Source organism: Pangasianodon hypophthalmus, chromosome 8 (genome assembly GCF_027358585.1).
Source record: "Pangasianodon hypophthalmus isolate fPanHyp1 chromosome 8, fPanHyp1.pri, whole genome shotgun sequence".
In the NCBI taxonomy this organism is placed as follows: domain Eukaryota; kingdom Metazoa; phylum Chordata; class Actinopteri; order Siluriformes; family Pangasiidae; genus Pangasianodon; species Pangasianodon hypophthalmus.
The window spans coordinates 20,378,484-20,398,637 of NC_069717.1; the positions used below are offsets into that span (position 1 = coordinate 20,378,484).

Sequence of the window (20,154 nt, forward strand, 5' to 3'; positions counted from 1 at the left end):
GTCAGATCTGCCTTTTTTTTCTTCCCTTTTAAACAGGCTATGCGTCTAATTCATGCTCTATATAGTGTCTCATAGCCTGCAGGATTGTCCCTGTGCTCCATGATTTATAGGAATAAAGTGTGTTTTATGATAGACAGTGTAAATAGGTGATCAGGCAAAAAAGTTGTGTGCAATTTTAAGGAGTTTTAAATTTAATCGAATATTCTTCATTACCACTTATGAGACTTAAAAAAAGTCCAAGAAGTCCAAGAGCTATTTGCAGCTCTATTCTGTTGGAGCTGGCTCCCTCTAGTGACCACTAGGTGATATGAGCTTTTGTCACACACTTGTGGTTCAACAATGTTTTAATTGAAACAATTGCGCATTAAAGTGCGGAAACGCTTTCTTTATGCGTGCTTTGTTGCGCAGTATTGACGCGCATTAGGGCACCCTAACGCAGCCCTTCACATGTAAACATACATGTAAATATACATGTTTACTCGATGTGGTACGTGTTACGTGAATTCGTGGCGTTTTTACGTTTCGAGAAAATAAAATGAATATGCTAAAACTTCTATTTTTCCTTTTCTTTCATTTTATTTTACCATTTGGTTTTTCCTAGTCTCATTTATTCTGTAACTGAATTTAGTTGACAATAGGAAAACTGGGATTAGTGTTTAATCTGGAGACGGGGCTGTTGGAAATACCGTAATTATAGGTTTTGGTTTTAAAATAATTTGTAGTATTTGTTTAAAAAAAAAAAAAGGTGGGAACTGTAGATCAGAGTGCTGGCTAATTTTAGAGGCACAGGGGATTGAGGAATGTGTACATGCACACATGCACGAAGGAACTGCATCTGTCGGAGGAGAGAGAATAATCATCTCCCAAAACTGACTATTTTCAGGACAATACATGCATTACGGTCAGTTCAGACTCTGATGAAGCCTGTAATGGCACCAGATTTAGGCTGTGGTCCGAAATAGTCATAATAAATCCTTTTTTCTCTCTCTCTCCCTCTCTCACGCGATTTGTAACAGAAAGTAATGCAGGTGTCAGAAGTCAGGAGACATGCTGACATTCAGTACTACTTCAGTACTACTTCAGTACTCACATAGCCTGCGCGTGCTGCCTAGGCATAAACCCTTGAATCTGATTGAAAAATAATAAATTCATTTTTTTTTGTATTCCTACATGAATACCTAGCCTATTAGGTTTAAGTTTTGATCATTAGGATTTTTTATACTATTATTATTTTATTGCAAATAAGAAGAGTAGTGGGATTTTGACCCAAGCCATTTATGGATTGGATTTTTATCAAGACAAACTTCAGCAAAACGTTTTCCTAAATACTTACATTCAGTGGCCATTTCTCCCTCTCTCTTTTCAATAAAAACACACTCTAACTATCCCATCAACGGGGTTAAAACTGCTAAAATCAAACCACATGTTCGGCGCAGTGACGGTGAACTTGGCGCACACTTTAATGACTATTAGCGGGGCCTCCTTTCCTACTAAACTCTGCAAAATGTAAACCATGACAAATGAGTCTCAATATAAATGCTCCCAAAATCAGAACTGGACTCTAACCGGCTCCTGGAAAATCTTCGACCTGTTTTAAGTGTTTTTTTGTTGTTTTCTGAGGGGGAAATGGCGTAAACATTCACTTTAATTCGTTCCCTCCATTTTAACCTGTTTGTGTGAGTTTCAGCCGCGTGCGTGAATGTTAAATACACTGAAATGCTTCGGCGCAAAGGAATGCAGTCTATCAAGATTGGGTAAAGAAAAATCAACAAATTCCTCGGCATTCGTTTCAAAACTTTCCTGGGGATTTTTTTTTTTTAAACTGCGGTTCGTACAAAGATTTAGACACGTTAGAAAGTTTTATTTCGTTTAAGCGGGCTAATTCAGTGCGACGCTAAGTAGTTAATTTAAACCATTTTAGCCGAAGCCGTCCTGACAAAAAAAATAAAAATAATTAAAAAAAAAAAAAAAAACTACCATCCTGCCTTAATATCCACGTGTACATACAATCAGGTAAATATATATATACTTTTAATAAAAATGTAATATAGTCATAATTTTAGTTCATTTAAAAGCTTGTATTTAAACATTTCTTCATGTCGAATCTGGTGGTGTGAAGCTCAGCTTAGACCTGAATCAAATAACGCACGAGAACATCAATCAAATAACGCACGAGATGACATGTTTACGTCATTTGCCACTGCTTAAATGTGCGTTCTACGTCATTATGTTTAAATGTGACAACGTGTGATAAAAGGTCATGTTCAGTTTGCTTCTAAGGAGCACTGCACAATGTGTCATTTGTTAATAATTATCACCACAATAGGTTTTACAGTACTGACCTTTCACAGGGACTGTAATATGTAATCGAGCTCTGTCATAAATGACTATAAATAATAAAAATTTTGCAGTGTTTATGTGAGGAATCCTAACATAGTCCAGTTTACTCAGCCCCATCTTTAACCATACCAGATCAAGCACAAGGATACAGAGATGCTTGCATATAGTCCTGTAACTGATGTACTGTTTATTTTTGAAAGGACAAAAGCCTTACACACACAGACACACACACACACGCACGCACACGCTGAGTCCTTCTTCCACTCAAGTCGCCGAGCTCAACCTCTTTTGAATGAATTAGAATGGAAATGATGCGTTATTTATTTCACGTAGCTCCCCTCAGAGCAGGCAGCGGTACAGGCCTGGTTGACGTAGATTACTCTAAATTAAAATACCTCCATTAAATAAATCTTACATACGTTGTACTTAATGGTAGACTGACCATAAAATACCCGTTACTTATTACCATGAGCTGAGCGATGTTTTTGGATCCGGACAAATATTTTAAACCTCAAAAAGCGTTTTCTCAAACAGTTTCACCGTGGAAATAAACCCACCCGTTCATCTAGGGCGCAAAAACCCAGTAAATCACACAAGGCTTGTATTTGTACAAAATATCAGATATCTTCCACATTCTTTGTTCTCTGGTTGGGTTGGCCACTCGGGTTGTTGTTAATTTAGAAATTCTAACGGTGAAAATAGAGAGACGACTGTTTAAATTTGCTCGCCGGGTCATCTTGGACAGCAGCTTGCACGCTATGAAGAGGAGCTTAAAATGCATTGTGTTTTTCCCGGCTGTGCGTCTGTCAGTTAGTTCTACGTGATGTGTGAGTGTCAGGTATTGGGAAAGCCTTAAGCTGCTGAATCTCACACACTGTTGAAAGCACATGTAGACACGTGTATGCGGTTAAACTATGAATGGATACTAACGTGTTCATGGGTTGTGTAACACATTACCCGCTGACAAAGTGCTGTCTTGTTATCCACCAGCTAACCAGCTTTATTTGTCCTTTTCCAGAGCTGCTCTTTCGGGATGCTCTTCATGAACAGGCCATCTTCCTCAGGCTGGGTCAGAGCCATGGACACGCGACATGGAGTGGTTGCCATCACTTTTCTGGCCTTCTTCATGCAAGTGGTGGTGGAGGCTACCTCATGGTGGTATGTATCTACAATATATACACTGTCTAAGACAAACACAGCTGTGTGTGTGTGCGTGTGTGTGTGTGAATGGTGGACTGTGAGGTTGGCCAGATGAAGCATGGATAATGGATCAGCAAGAAAGAGCCGATTAACTTGTGTTATTTTCTTCTTCTTCTTCTTCTTCTCTTGCTCACTTTTTTTTCCTTTTTCACCCTCTCTCCTTCATCATCATCATCTTCTTTCTTGTATATTGTTGCTGAAGTCGGGCTGGTTTCGTCTTTTGTGTCCCGCCACATTCTAAAATAAAGGGGGGGAAAAAAAAATACATGCTGACTTTAGCACATACGCCTTTGCTGCTCAGTTCTGACTTTCCCCCCTCTTTATTTTCTTTTCCCCGTATTGCCAAACCAAAATGATGAATATTATATAAAACATAGAATGCTGTGGTTTTGCAATGAATTTCCAAATATGCACAGGCACGAACTGTGTAGGTTTATGTTTGTGTGAGTGTGTGCGAGTTTCTATGGGCTGGTCCATCCTATTTCCTTTAATAGAAAAAGGCAAAATTGGTCTGCGCCGGACCAAATATCAGATGAACTGAATATAAAGAAAAATTATGTTTTCCTGATTACTAGATTTATTTTGCTGAAAACGTATCAGTGCAGTTTTCGCTATTGTGCATGTGAGAGGTTTTTAACTTATGGAAAAAAAAATAGTGCTGTAGAAACACCCAAAATTGGAACTTGTAAAATACAGTTTTACCCCGTCGGTCTGACTGTTTTAATCTCAGCAACTCCAGCCCTCGTAAGTTCCACCATGACGCCTGAATCCGGTACAGTTTCATTGTGAACTTGAATGGAGCGAGTCTGCTTGGTTGCACGCTCCATACACAAAGGAAGAAGGCAATAAATCCTGTCTCGTAACATCTTTAATTGTTTGATTTGCTGGAAGAAAATGAAGGACTTGTATTTGAAACAGACTGCCCTTTCCAAGATGCAAGGTCTGATTTCATTGCGATTTTCTGCCTGTTTACTTTTACCGCATATGATGCTTGCCACTGCGTCTTTTCAACCAAACTCAGCTGATTGGGTTGGACGTTACTTAGTAGTGCACGAAACAGGGACTCTTCATTCCCAGTAATGTTATCTCAGTACTTCTCCCGAAGCATCCACATGGACAGCATATACAGTCTGGCTGTTATCTGAACTGGAGTCCCAATCCTAGGGTTTATCTTTGAATTTCAATGTTCCCTTTTGCCAACTACACACAAGGCCAGTTTCTCTTCTCTCTAATCCGAAACTCCAATTTCTTTCTGAGCCAAATCTATTTGAGATGAACTACCCTGGATAAGAGGTTCCTACAATGTAGATGACGCTGATCTTCTCTCTTCTTACCTCTGATTTATAGCTGACTTTGAAAGCGAATAAGAGTGTCCGCGCGCTATTCTCTGAGTGCCCACACGTGCTAATGATTTACTTTCTACAAGACGAGAATTGTTGGGGTCACTCTGCTTCCCCCTCGTATAATTTCCACAGTGTATCAGATTTCCTGGTGGACTAATTGAATGTGCTTGTGTTTGTGTGCGTGTTGCAGGTCTCTGGCTATGAATCCACTGCTGATTCCCGAGGCTTACATCATAGGCGCACAGCCGCTGTGCAGTCAGTTGGCAGGCTTGTCCAAAGGCCAGAAGAAGCTGTGCCAGCTGTACCAGGACCACATGCAGTACATCGGCGAGGGCGCCAAGACGGGAATCCGCGAGTGCCAGTACCAGTTCCGCCACCGACGCTGGAACTGCAGCACAGTGGATAATTCCTCAGTGTTTGGCCGTGTCATGCAGATCGGTAAGTCTATCAATAAGTGAAAAAAACTTCAGCTTTACCAAAACGTGGACCAAACTCACACGTTCTGTATGAGACACGACCTGATAGCTGCACTTAAATTCAGCCCAGTTTTCTTCCAATAAGGACAGTAGCTTGTGCCTCAGCGTTCTCTATTACATTCATAATGCTAAAGAGACACTATACATTCTGTACGTCATCAGTCTAAATCTAAAACCACATCTTTGACTGGCACCTACGTAACATAGATATATTAGGTGCAAGCTCCTGAACTTCCCAGTTCCAGACTAGAGGTTTGGAACGGTCGCGAGTCCTGCATTTGAATGTACAGCGTGCCCTTTCAGCTATTCAGATTGTGATTACAGACTAAAAAAAAACGAAGTGAGGAAAAAGAGCTGATAAAATTTGTAGCCAATAAGACTGCCTTTGAAGTATTATTGTGATTTGCCGATGCGGGTCGAGCTGCTAGAATTTATGCTGTTCTTGTCTTATTATTTCTATAATTTTTTTTGATTATTGGTTTTGTTTTGGCAGTGTAGTGATCTTTCCTTGTTTACGCGAGGGGGCAACGGGTACTTAATGCAAGGAGTGTGCACGTGGTAGGCCATTTTTAACAGCAGTGGTCAAGCAGAATGTTTTTACCATGACATATGTGAATGAATCAGAATGAAGGCTGCCTGCAAATGGCTAGCAACCGACATTGAAAATGGTGAGTAATTGCATTTAGACTAAATTTATGCCGGACTGTGCTCTACACTGACCCAGCCCTTGTTTGAGGCCTGCTAGAATAAGGATAGCAAAGATGCTAGAGTTTTATTTTCCTTTCCTGATGATAATGCTTTAATGATGAAATCATGTGCAATTTGGCTTAGTTAGCCTGCCCTCTAGCAATGCTAGACATCTGAACACTGGAACACTGGAAATGACATTTATCAGGCCTGCTAATGAAGAGATTAGGTTCACATATTAACTATAAAACGTTTTGCCTTGGAATACAACTGGTTGCGAGGCGGCCTGCCCGAGGACTGATGGTGTGATTTTATGTATGTATGATAAATATATGTAATTTGATAAATATTATGGTCAGTGCAAGATGCTATTGAGAGCTGTGGTTTGTTAATCTTAGACAAACCTGCACAGATACTCATTAATCTTGAGTATAAAACATAAACAACTAGAACTTTTAGGGTAAGAAAGCAAAAAGGAAATTTATTACATTATTATTCTGAGGAACTGTTGATGGGAGTTGTTATGCTTGAACGTAATGTTTGCGTTCAAATGTTTTGATTTAGTTCATTACCAGGTTTATTTGCTTCATTGCATAATTTGCTTTGTTTGTGTATTCCCAGTAAGCGCTTCAAATTTTGTCCTCCTTTTACATTAAAGTCTCAGTAGTCTTCATAGCTGTCCATTCCCACTCAGGAGAAGTTAACTTTTCCTTATAAGTTCACCCTATTGTTTGCTTTAAGGGCAACCCTGACATGGCCGTTTAAATAAATACATCTTAAACACATCTTTATTGAAATGCAGATGACGGAAATCCAACACAGACCTGGCAGAACCAAGACACTCTGATCACCTCGTCCATCTCCGCTTGCCCTGGAGATTATGGAGTGGAGGACAGGTTGGGTCACTAGGGGGATGGAAAACTAGTTTGCAGAGAAAGACGGAGGTATCTCGAGGACAATATGTCTATCACCAGCTCGGCTATCTTTTCTAAACCTTTCTAAAATATCCGAAAAAAAAAAGTAGTAACCTTCCCTCTGCAGGCCAAACCTTCCTTAAGAACCTTTCCATCTGGATCACATTTAAACGTTCATTCCGTCCCATCTCATTTTTTTTTTTTTTTTTTTTTTTTTACACGCGTTTATTTCAGCGCCTGCATTGTTTTAGATGGAATGGTGTCTTTACTTCGGTGACAGAAAACTCCCTAAAGCCCCAGTATTTCATTACATTCTAAATCCCACGTCTGTGAAAAACCCTACTGCTTTTAATAGGCTATTATGAGGTCTTCTGAAGTAATGGAGTCTCACTGATGGGAATAGTCAACTTCACATACAGTATACCTTTTAATGCTGGAAAGTCTGTGGTCTTTTGGATATCCCTCAGTCGTAATTGCCTCTGAATGGTTGTGGGTCAGGTTATTCAAGGGCCGCCCTGCAAACCGAGGGCCCTTTAGGATGGCTGGAGCTTCTGAATTCCTGGAAAGGTTGTCCACCAGCAGGGGGCATTGTCATATTTCTGAATCAGCTTTGTACCATTTGGTATATGACTCCATATATATATATATATATATATATATATATATATATATATATATATATATATATATATATATATATATATATATATATATATATATATACAATAGAAATTATCCATTCATCCATCCATGCCAAATGGAGCCTAATGTAAGCTTTGGATTTGCCAGTGTGCTTCACGAACTCTGTATTTGGAATACTTTACAAATCTAAAGAGCACTCAGGACTTGACTGAGACACGAAGAAGATATACATTCAACAAATAAAGACTCTCGATCTCTCTTGCAGTCTTATTAATATGTCTTATACTCTCTCTGATGCAGAAAATAATGTGAAGCAATGATTCAGATTTAATGTTTGACTCCACCAACAATTCAGTTTGTTTAGCTGGACACAAAATTAAGACATGGGTAAATGTTCATTCAGATATGCAGAAACTGTCTTTAGTGACCTACTTCTGGAAAACATGACTAGCTATAACTGTAAATATATTGTGTGTGATTGTGAAATTGGGTCTTGAATACAAACTCAAGATTGTTTCTATTATAAATTATGGACTTTAAGAATAAATGCCTCACGCTAAGCATGACCGCTAAGAGAGTAGGTATGTGATACTTGATGGCAGTCTTATATTTCGTCTCTGATCCTAAGTTTTCCAATTTGTTTGCGCAGGAAGCCGTGAGGCAGCGTTTACCTACGCGATCAGCGCAGCGGGTGTTGTGAACGCAGTGAGTCGAGCGTGCAGGGAGGGCGAGTTATCGAGCTGTGGCTGCAGCAGGGCGGCTCGGCCCAAAGATCTGCCCCGAGACTGGCTCTGGGGAGGTTGTGGAGACAACCTCAACTACGGCTACCGCTTCAGCAAGGAGTTTGTGGACGCCCGTGAACGGGAAAAGACCTATGAAAAAGCCTCGATGGAGAGCGCACGGCTCTTGATGAATCTCCATAACAATGAAGCAGGACGGAGGGTAAGCTTTTGCCTTTATGGATTTCTCACTATACGTACTCAGATTGCTGGTGAAGTATGTTTGTAATGCACTGGTACGTATATAAATGAGATTAGCGAAGGTTTCTGAGATTATAAAATAAATGAGATTAGCGAAGAAGATTGGCAATGTGTTGTACCAGTATTTAATGGAATTGGATGCCATGGTGGAACATCATCAGAGAATTGACTTTCACAAGAGATAGGAATGGTAATAGTGTCTAAGGGCACTTTCATACCTATTAGTCCATTCGAGTCTGAATCAGAGCAAAAGTGATGCTTTTGGTTCCGTTGCTGTTTGGTTTCACACTGCACATAATTAAATGAACCAAAAAGATGGAAAATACTTTGGCTGAGGTGCAGAAACGGCTGAAAATCTACTCATAAAGCTCTTTCCTTCCTTCCCTGGTCAGAAATACGCAGAAAAACAAACCTTTGCCAAGTTCACACAGAACTCACAACTATCTCCCAAGCATGAAGAACAAGGAGTTGGCACTATTTAAATGATTACATAATTATAGAAATAACTAGTTTGAAACAATTTGTGTAGCACATCCAGCGTTTAATTTCTCTTTTTGTTCATCAGTCTAGATATCCAGAACACATGGCATTTCTGCAGCACTACAGCTCTGTACTTTGGCTCAGTTTGCACCTCACGGCTCGGTTTAGTAGCTCTGCCAAAAATAAATAAATAAATAACTACCAAAAAAAGCTTCCCATTGGAAGCAGAAGTCTAATCGCATTCTGACTACTAGAGTTCTCTTAGAACCGAGCTGAGATCACCTCACTAAGATTAGCTTGGCCCGGTTGTTTTGCTTCGCACCCTGATTTCAGAGTCCTCACCTGCCCGTACAAACCGCACAGATGGGCAAAATGCACCAGGGTTTCAAATCAAATGATGCGTATCTGAAAGCACTCCAAGAAGCATGATCTTTCACGATATTGGCATGAATAAGAATCAGCTCGAGCATGTCATATCATTCTTAATGATGGTACATAAAGGTGTTACATTTTTATAGGCTTTATAGGGATTTTTTATTTATTTATTTATTTTTTTTTGCATTCGTTTTGATGCTTCATCCACTCAAAAATTAAGATTTGATATACAGGGCATGAGTGTATGGGCATGAACAAATAGACCGCCAGTTAAGTATTCAATCTGCTAAACTTATACCATATATTATACTTGGAATAGCAACACAATACTACAGTGTAATGGTTATAAGCAGCAAGTACGACCACCGCGGAAGAACCTGCAAGTAGAATAAATGGACTATTTATGTACTTTCAAAGTGTTTCCGATCTCAAAAGCCGAGGTTCCATGTAAGCAGTGTGCGTTGTACGGTTGAAATGCAGCTGAGCGTGAGACTATGAGAGGAATAAGAAGGCACGTCGAGCTCTCATCTGGGTAACAGCTTGCTCTGGCCTGCTGCGTGTCAAGAAGTGCCCTTCGATCCGCACGCTTCTGAAGCGCCGACTTCATCTGATCACGACCTCTCTTTTTATTCATGCACTGTACCTGAGGCAGGTACATGTCTCCATTACAAATGTTCCAAAGCAAAAATCTGCTAGCTCAGTTCCCACCGAATGGATTAGACTAAGCTGCACAGGCGATTGGCAGGTTGTGTTCCAGCTCTACGAAGAGAACAGTTTGAGTCATGTCCAGAAATCATTGTAGATGGTTTTTTTTTTTTTTTTTTTTTCCTTGAGTTTGCAAGGCAAGTTGTAAAAAGACCAATCATTTTCTTCTAGACCTGAAAAAAATCCTGATTGGAGTGGACTGATTCAGGTTTTGCAGTGAAGTACGGATTATTAAAATGAGTGTATAATAATAGCCAGCAATGAGTGAAAAATGGTGGAAAACTACACTGAACTGCTTTGGCACGTAACTTGGTTAAACTCATATGACACATTTTAGAGGACTTGAATGCTGACAAGCAGCTATTATGCCAAAGTTGATCTAATTGTTATTTCCCATGGCCCTGAAGCTCAAGGCACTGAAAGAAAAAAAAAAAAGACCTTTAAAAGGAAAAAGAAGTTTTAAAAAGAAGTTAACTTTAAATGTTTATAGCTTTTTATAGAGTTTATAGCTTTTTTTAGGTGACTGTTTTGTTTTAAAGGTTTTAAAGCTGAATTCTTTTATGTTGACTGATTTTTTTTAAAAAAGAAAACCTCTTTTTTGAACGTTTTTCTTAAAGTTGATTGTTTTAAATGTTAACTTTTTTCAGATGACTGTTTTTTATTTAAAGTGAAGCCAGCAATGATGATTTTTTTTTAAAGAAAACCTTTTTTTTTTTTTTTTTTTTTTTTTTTTTTTTTATAAAGAAAACCTATTTTTAAAGTTGACTTCTTTAAAAGTCAAGTGGTTTTATTTAAAGTATACTTCTTTTTAAGAAAACCTCTTTTTTTAAAACTTCTTTTGTTAAAGTTGGATTGCATTCAATGTTAACCTGTTTTTTAAAGTTGACTTCTTTTTTTGGACAAAAAAAAAAAGTTTACTGTTTTTAATGCTAACTTCTTCTTTTAAAGCTGACTAGTTTTTTATGTAAAGTTGACATCTTTTTTTTTTTTTTTTAAATGCACCTTGCCCTTCAGGGCCACCATAGTTATTATCTAAAGGATTTTATTGTCTGAATGTTAAAAATAAGCTTTTTTTGGGGTGTTTAAAGAATATTATACCCTCTCTTCCTCTGTCACGTTCTTCCTCAGATGGTATCTGACCTGGCTCACGTATCATGCAAGTGTCACGGCGTTTCGGGTTCATGCAGCCTGAAGACCTGCTGGCTCCAGCTGGCTGACTTCCGCAAAGTGGGCGACGCTCTGAAAGAGAAGTATGACAGCGCAGCGGCCATGAAGATTAACGCGCGTGGCAAGCTGGTGCAGGTGCACTCCAAGTTCAACCCACCCACCAGCCACGACCTGGTGTACGTGGAGCCGAGCCCAGACTACTGCGTGCAGAACCACAGCACAGGCTCGCTGGGCACGCAAGGGCGTCTCTGCAATAAGACCTCTGAGGGCATGGACGGTTGCGCGCTCATGTGCTGTGGTCGTGGCTACGACCAGTTCAAGGCCACGCTGGTCGAGCGCTGCCACTGCAAGTTCCACTGGTGCTGCTATGTCAAGTGCAAGCGCTGCACGAGGGTTGTCGATCAGTTTGTGTGCAAGTAACCCGCTCCTGATTGCTTTTTTTTTTTTTTCCCCTGAAAGAGAGCGTGTGTTGTGTGCAAGTAGGATCCCTTTTTCCGAAAGATGATGGGAGAACCTTTGGGAAAGTTGGAGAATGGAAAGGAAAAGAACTATATAAATTATATTTATAGAGTCAAAACAATTATACTGTTTCAGAAAAGACTGACCTCTTTGTGTGTGTGTTTTTTACATTCTCAAAGCAATAGGTACAAGAAGTTTAAAGAAACAGAGTATTTATTTTCTGTGATTTTTTTTTTTTTCTTTTGTTCTTTCCCTTCCCCCCCCCCGTTCTTTCTAAAGTGGAATTTGTCGCAGTGAGTGCAATCCGACTACCCGGAACAAAAGCAAAACCCTTCCGATTATCCGCAAAAGGGTAAATCGGTTCATTTTGGCCCTTTAAGAGGTTCGAGTGCCGCACTGGCATTTTACTCAACCGCACCGAGTGACTTGAGTAATGCGGTGCCGTAGTGTTTCTTTTCAGTCTCAACCACTGTCTGCCTGGGTTTGTATATCACTAAGAGTGGATATATCATGGTTATTGTGTGCTGCATGGATAAGCTGATTGACGTGTCTTAAACCCAAGCACACTTAAGCTTCACAAGCTACACTCTGTTCTAGATCAGCAAGTCTTTGCATTAACCTGGCGCAAAGAACTGCTTCATATTTCAGCTCCAGTGTGTTACTGTAAGTGTAGCGCGGAACTATTACATGTTACTTTTACACAGATTTCTGCACTGAGTGACCACGCAACTAAAGCTGTCCGACAAAAGCAGCCTGCATCAAATGTCACTCACGCTTTAAGTTCTATGCACCTGTTTTCTAGTGGCACGTCTGGCGAAGGTGCTGCCTCTTGAGCCGCGTACACAAAACAGGCCATAGTTTCGGGATGAAAAGCACTTTTGGAAGCTGGGTGTCTACATGGTTGAGTATGAAAATGTATGAATATGGCTTTGTTTAGAGTGTGAACAATGCACAATGGTGGTGCTGACTTGTGATAAGGGATTGACACTGGGAAAATGGCTAACACTTAACTGTTTAAAATGTTAAATACACTTCAGTTCTTTACACTTGTTTATTCTTGAAAGGCACATCAATGTTGGCACCTATGTCCATCTGACAAACTTGCCTTTTTTATAAATATAAATCAAAATCGAAATATTCATCATTTTGGGATTTCTTGTCATAAACTTTCATTTAACTACTATACAGTTACCACTAGTTACTCATTATTTCATTTTATCATTACTACTATAATTCATTATAAATTCAACCAGTATATTTATTAGCTGACAAACATTGAGGCTTTTAAAAGGTATTTCTTGTGACTGACTTTTTATATATGTATTTTTTTTCTTTTAAATCAAACTGTTAATATGCTTTAATAAATTTTAAATATTAACAAAGTCAAGCATCTGAAACAAACCCTTGAATCATTGAATCAGCTATTTTTTTAAACAGTCCTGTATTCTTATACTATGCAACTACATACGCCACCTTAAGTGTGTGTATGTGTATTCTGAGATAAAGTGATAGTTCTTCTATGTTTGTACAGAAATTATTAAGGTAAGATATGTCTGTATTTTTATATTTTGTCATCCTGAGCAATGAAGCTTCTGCATACAGTACATTCTGAGAAAACAGTTTTCTGAGTTAAGAAACCAATCGAAGCTTTTGAACAAACAAATAAAAAAAAAAAAAAAAATCTGGAATCTTATGAGTGGAATTGGTTAAAGTTATAATGAAGTTGGTCATTTGTGGTAAAGCGCTTCAAGGTTGCTTGTACTGTATTTGAAGTTGTAGCTCTCTTTAACCATTTTTTTCTTCTGCTGCCCGGTGACACAATGTTATGTAGAACAGAAAACCTTTGTGAGTGAAAACGTTTGGTAACCTGAGTGAATGTAGTGAATGTATGTAGGGTAGGGTGAGGTTTTTTGAGGAACCATGATGGAGTACAGTGTTAAGAACTATACTATCTTTCTATGCTTGCTCAAAAGTCACACGGCTTTCATAGTGCATGACCCTCTGTTTAGTCTACAAGTGTTTTCCACTTCTCGAAAAAACGAAGACTGTGGTTAATTAGCTCTCAAGCTTCTCTCTACCATTCCCTTTAAGAACTATACAATACTATGACTCAGGACTAACTTTTACCAGCTACAACTTTCCCCCCGAGTTTAGGAAGAAGGTGCCCTTGCTTTTCAACTATTAATCTTCCTCGGTTCACACACTTTGGCATGGTGGCAGAGCTGGTCACGCAGCCTTCTCAAAGCCACCGCCACTTTCATTCCTCATGCGATAAAGAGTGTAGCGGTCCAAGCCGAGGATCGGAGGGCTCAGATTAAGAGCACTTTCCCGACATCAAGGGGACCCTGAGCTCTGAGGCTGCCATGCTTTATCTCATCTGAAAATATCTGCAGGCTTGGCATCTGATGCCTCTCGAGCCTGCGTTTGATGTCTAACACCCAGTTTATCTGCAACCAAATGAAAGAGCTCTTAGTGCTGTTTAATACAGAGTGGTGAAACAGCAGACATTTTAGGTGAAAGTCATATGAACTAGCTACACGTTGTTTCTGATGACTGGATTCTTGTTGCATGAAGCGGATAATTTAATTAGCAGGCCTGATTTATGGGAAATATTGCATCATCGGGTTGGAAATGTTACAGTCCTGACAAACATGACATACACTATATGGCCAAAAGTATATGGACACCTGATCATCACAACCAGATGTGCTTGCTGAACATCCCTTTCCAAAAAACATTAATATGGGCATTAATATGGAGTTGCCTTGTGTACCCCTACCCCCTGTACTCTTCTAGGCAGGCTTTGTATAAGATTTTGCAGTGTGGCTGTGGGGATTTGCAATAGTGAGATCAGGCGCTGATGTTGGATAAGGAGGCCTGGGGCATTCCAATTCATCACAAAGGTGTTCAGTAGGGTTGAGGTCAAGGTTCTGTGCAGGCCACTCAAGTTCTTCCACATTAAACCTTTGCAAGATTTAGCCCCCCTTTGCAGTTCTAGTAACCTCCACTCTTCTCCACTAGATTTTGGAGCATGGCTGTGGGGATTTGTGTTCATTCAGCTATAAGAGCATTAGCAAGGTCAGGCAGTGATGTCAGGTGAGGAGGTTTGGGGTGCAGTCGACGTTCCAGTTCATCCTAAAGGTGTTCAGTGGGGTTGAGGTCAGGGTTCTGTGCAGGCCACTCAAGTTCTTCCACTCCAATCTTGGCAAACCATGTCTTCATGGACCTCACTTTGTGCACAGGGGCACTGTCATGGTGGAACATGTTTGGGCCTCTTAGTTCCAGAGAAGGGAAATTGTAATGCTACAGCATACAAATCCATTCTATACAGTTGTGTGCTTCCAACTTTGTGGCAACACTTGGTTTGTGGATGACAAACCTATGGGTGTAAAGGTCAGGTGTCCACATAATGGCCATATATTGTATTTCACAAAAAAAAAAAAAAAAAAAAGAAACCTGAAGAAAGCAATCTAACATTTTTATATGAACTTTTACATTCTCGTTTCCTTTGGAGAGCTGAACCTCCAAAGAAGTCTTGCTACCACTGTAGTCTGGCCAGATACGATCTGCCAGCAGGTACATATAAATCCCCTACATTTAAATCAAAGTACTTTGGATAAGATAAAGTGATAATATCTTCTGAAGTGAATCAGTAGAATTGGTTGAATCCTCCTTTGATCCGCCTGCATCCACAGTCGAGTGCAGTGCACAGATCATGGGTGGATGTTTACGTAAGATGGCTATCTGCTTGGGAAAACAGACAAAGAGGAAGCACGTCTTACCAAGAAGTGCTGGCTAAACAGAAAAACAGCAAGTAGAAATAACTGATACCTATCTTTTGGCCACAAAGAAAAACATGCACAAAAGAGATCATTTAGCACTTCACGAGCCTCTCAAAAGTTTTAAATGGAAGCGGGTCGACTTGAAAGGTCATATGGGCCAGTAGAGGTTTACTCATAGAAAGTGGAGAAGTCGTTTAACCATTATGTTCTTTTCGGGTCAAAAAAGACACACTTGAAAATGAGTACATTGCAATTTATTATTTTACTATTACAATTTTTCCAACATGAAACAGTGTTTAGCTCTAATCATTGGTAAATACTCGCAATGGCCACTTTATTAGGAATAACATACTAATACTGGGTAGTACCCCCTCTTTTGTTTCAGAGCAGCCTCAATTCTTCATGGCATGGATTCCACAAGGTGTTGGAAATATTCCTTTGAGATTCCAGTCTGGTTTGCATGCTGCAAGTCGCCCATTCTACCACATCCCAATGGTGCTCTATTAGATTGAGAGAGAGCCATTGGCTACGTTTACATGCACAACAAATTCCATTTAAAGTCTATATTTGGGTTGCAGCCATATTCCGAATATGATGGTTATATGCATACAGGCATCGGAATATTCATGTATGCATGGTTGTTGTAAGTATGTCTGAGATGCCATTCCTAAATACCTAGCCTACAGCTAAGCATCTCTTAGCACCCACAATTCCTTGCAAACTGAGCATGCATATGTATCTCCTTTCAGTGGATTTTCTGAATAAGGTGTTTACATGCAACAAATTTCCAATTAAAACAGGCATACACCAGGGGTGGGAATATTGTCTTAATCTGAATCGGGCAATCAGATTGCGGCGTTTACATGACTCAATATTAATTAGAATATTACCAAATTCTGAATAATATCAGAATATTGATGTGCATGTAAACGTATCCATTGAAGGCTGTGACATTTAAATGATGCTTGATTGTTAATGCAACTCAAACCAGTTAGGCCATTCTCCTCCGAGCCCTCTCAAGGCATTCCCTCCTGCTGCACACTGGATGTTTTTTTTTGTTTTGTTTTTCGCACCATTCTGTGTAAACTCAAGATACTGTTGAGCATAAAACTCCCAGAGGATCAGCAGTTTCTGAAATACTCAGACCAGCCCATCTGGCACCAGCAACCATGCCACGGTCAAAGAGATCACACTTTTGCCCCATGCTTCCCAACTCTTGACCTGATTGTTTGCACTGCGCGGTTGTCACATGATTGGTTGATTGGATGATTGCATGAATGAGCAGGTGTGCAGATGTTCATAATAAAATGACCACTAAATTTCTATCTACATTACAGGTCATTTTGAACAGACAATAAAAAGGTAAAATAAGTGTTGGAGGATTAGGAGGATCCCAAATATTTTGTTTTCATTGCTAATAATTAAGATTAAGTACACTATATACTACATTATAGTACACTGAAGCCATTTAATACATTTATTAGTATAAAGTAAAGAAAGATGGGCTGATTTCATGAAACATATTAAGCAGGACTTGCTTTTTCATGTTCATTTTATGCACCCAGAATCTGATGACTTCCCTAGACCAAGGCCCCAGAGCAGGCAAAGTGGATCAGAGCAGAGTGTGTGATGCTTTCAGCTTTTGTGTGCTTTTCATTTCTTCTGCTCTGTGCCCTCCTCGCATCTGATCAACATTCCTGCGCAGCTTCTTCATGATAATTACATGAGGAGTTGTGTTTTTCTAAACCAAAGCAGCTGCCTAATGCAGGCCAGTAATTGAATCCAGGGCTCACAAACACACACATGCGTGTGCTCACAAGAAGACTCAGATTTTTCGATAGGTGGGCCCACGCAAGCTAAGTGCAGCGCTGATCCTAGCATTAGTGCATGGAGCCGGGCCCTGGGGCGAGGGAGACTGCGGAGCTCAGTGTGAGGCGCGTAGCTTAGCGACGGGCGCGCAAAAGCAAACGGACCCCAAACCTCAGGTGGTCTCATTTAAGATGGAAACAGCTGCAAAAATGTGGCAAAACATTAGCATTACAGTTTCACAAAGTTATCACTTTACAGCCCTCCAGACAAGTTCAAAAGTCCGGCCCTGAAAGCAACAATCAAATGGCTTACAGGCCTAATGCTGAAATGTAGCTGGCTAGGTTTTCTATTGTTGTTTTGACCAAAAAGCTTTGAAGACCAGTGCCTTTGCTAAAGCATGTGCTGTGGTTTAAACAAGGCTCTCTGCTCACATCACATCAGATACATTTCACATGTGATCATAAGCGTTTCACATGTGACATGTATGTGATATGACATGTAATAAAGACATGTGGAGGTCCATTTCACTATATTATGCCCTGAAATTGCATGTATGAATTCAAGTATACGTGACATCATGTGAATAACAAATGATCAGGCGGAAAAATAAAACCAAATGTCCTACATGTGGAAAATGTGAAAATAAAAGAACTGTGAGAAAAATCACACGTGAAATATAAAAGCTTGTGAAAAATGAACATGTGAATAATAAAACCTGTATTTGATAAAAGTTAACATGTAATATAAAATATAACCACATGAATTACATGTGAAAATAAATGAATCATGGGTAAAAAAAAATGTGAAAAATATAACCACATGACCTACATGTGAACAATTAATATGTTAAATAAATCATATGGAAAAAGAAATCACATGACCTACATGTGAACAATTAATATGTTAAATAAATCATATGGAAAAAGAAATCACATGACCTACATGTAAACAATTAATATGTTAGATAAATCATATGGAAAAAGAAATCATATGACCTACTTATGTAAAAAATGAACATGTGAATGTAAATTTATTGTGTTTGGGGAAAAATCACGTGAACAAAACCACCACATGACCTATATGTGAATAATTAACATGAAAAATAAAAACTCATGACCAAGATGTGAAACTAAAACAATCATGTGAAAATATCACATGTGAAAAACAAAACCTCATGTCTTTTATGTGAAAAATTTACATTTGAAAATCAGTTAATGGTGTGGGGAAAAATGTGAAAATAAAACGGTGTGATAAAATTAGCATGTGAAAATAAACAAATCATGTGAAAAATAAAACTACATGACCTACATATGGAAAATGAACATGTCTAAATAATTAAAACTTTTTGGAAAAAAAAAGTCAGATGTATATAAAATATAAAACCACATGAACTAAAAGTAAAAATAATCATGTGAGAAAATCAGATGTGCAGCATGCAACCACATGACCTATATATGAAAAATGAACATGTGAAAATAAATTAATGACATGGGGGAAAAAATCACAGGTAAAAAATACGATCACATGACCTACATGTGAAGAATTCAAATGTGAAAATAAATGAATCGTGAGAAAACCACAGCAAAAAAATAATAAACAGCCATACATGTGAAAAATTAACATTAACAGTAAAAAAAAATGAATTCTGTTAATTAGTTATGATATTTCACATGTGAATTTGATGGGAGTTTGCTGTGAGGGATTCCTGCAGGAGCTATGGCAAAGCTGAGACTGCTCTCAATTCACATAAACAAAGAAATCATAAGGAAATTCATAACATGTTGTAAGTGATGTAGTGTTGGAGTTGCAGGAATTGTTTTTATTGTATCATCTGAAATTATAAAAAAAAAAGGCAACAATTGCATTAGAAACAGGGAGAAAGATCGAGAGAGAGAGAGATGTATCATGAATTGTTGTCTCGTAACATACAGAGAATACAGTTGTTTTTTTTTTCCAGAAATATTACAAGAAACTCATCCTAAATCTTCTCTCAATCAATTAATCTCTCTTTTTCTGTTTTGCATTAGCAGAGTTCGCGGCCCCACTCGGGCAACTTATATTTTATTAAATATTTTAGTGAAGGTTGCTATTGTTCATGTCTTTTATACTCCATAACGTCAAACCAAACGTTACACAACGGCAGAGAAGAGGGTGGATGTGAGCTGGAGAATGAGAATTTTGCAACGATGCAAGTTATAGCTGAGAGTGAATGAACATTATTCCCACAACCTGAGTCTGGTCTGAATCAAAGTGACAGTACTGTACCGCAAAACCTTCCATGTAAAAACCACTGAGTAGTCGTAAATATATTGCTGCTCTTTGTTGTATTTTTTTTTTTTTGAGTTAACCTTAGAAAGCATTTCCACCAATGACGAAAAATAAAGAACCATTTTAACTGCCTTAAGATGCTTATACAAACCATTATCATGTACACGTGTAAAACTAGTTCCACCTTTAAATGGCAATAAAGAGAACAGTGCAAGCCGTAGAAATATGACATGCAGTATAATGCAGTATACGACCATAAACAGCAATCTAGCCTTGTAAAAAGTGATTGTTTTTATGGATTCGCATTAAAACTTTTTATTGCACTGAGCTTAGAGTAACATGCTACAAATTTAAGAGCCTTAGTCGATTCAAAAAAGGTAGCTGTAGTCATCCAGTAATTCATGGACCCTCACAAAAATATAGCTTTAAAAGTGTTAAAAGTTCAAGCTTATTAACTTCACTGAGACATCACACTACTGTACAGTTTACTAGCAAGGTTCTGGCGCTGTACAAATTTAAATCTATAG

The 20,154-nt window shown here is 38.9% G+C and overlaps 1 protein-coding gene across 4 annotated transcripts in view; it reads left to right on the forward strand.

Moving 5' to 3' along the window:
* wnt5a (wingless-type MMTV integration site family, member 5a) overlaps positions 1-19,220 on the forward strand; it is a 20,761-nt gene extending 1,541 nt beyond the window's left edge. For 2 of the 4 annotated variants that reach the window (XM_026925728.3, XM_026925729.3), the window contains exons 3-6: positions 3,359-3,498; positions 5,074-5,321; positions 8,252-8,544; positions 11,271-19,219. In XM_026925728.3, the coding sequence (XP_026781529.1) occupies positions 3,374-3,498; positions 5,074-5,321; positions 8,252-8,544; positions 11,271-11,729 (1,125 nt within the window). In that variant the 5' untranslated portion in view covers positions 3,359-3,373 and the 3' untranslated portion in view covers positions 11,730-19,219. Of the gene's footprint in view, positions 1-16; positions 1,755-1,797; positions 2,014-3,358; positions 3,499-5,073; positions 5,322-8,251; positions 8,545-11,270 lie in introns of those variants that run through there. The other 2 variants (XM_034306869.2, XM_034306870.2) reach the window with 2 other exon arrangements.
* The last annotated feature ends 934 nt before the right edge of the window (positions 19,221-20,154 follow it).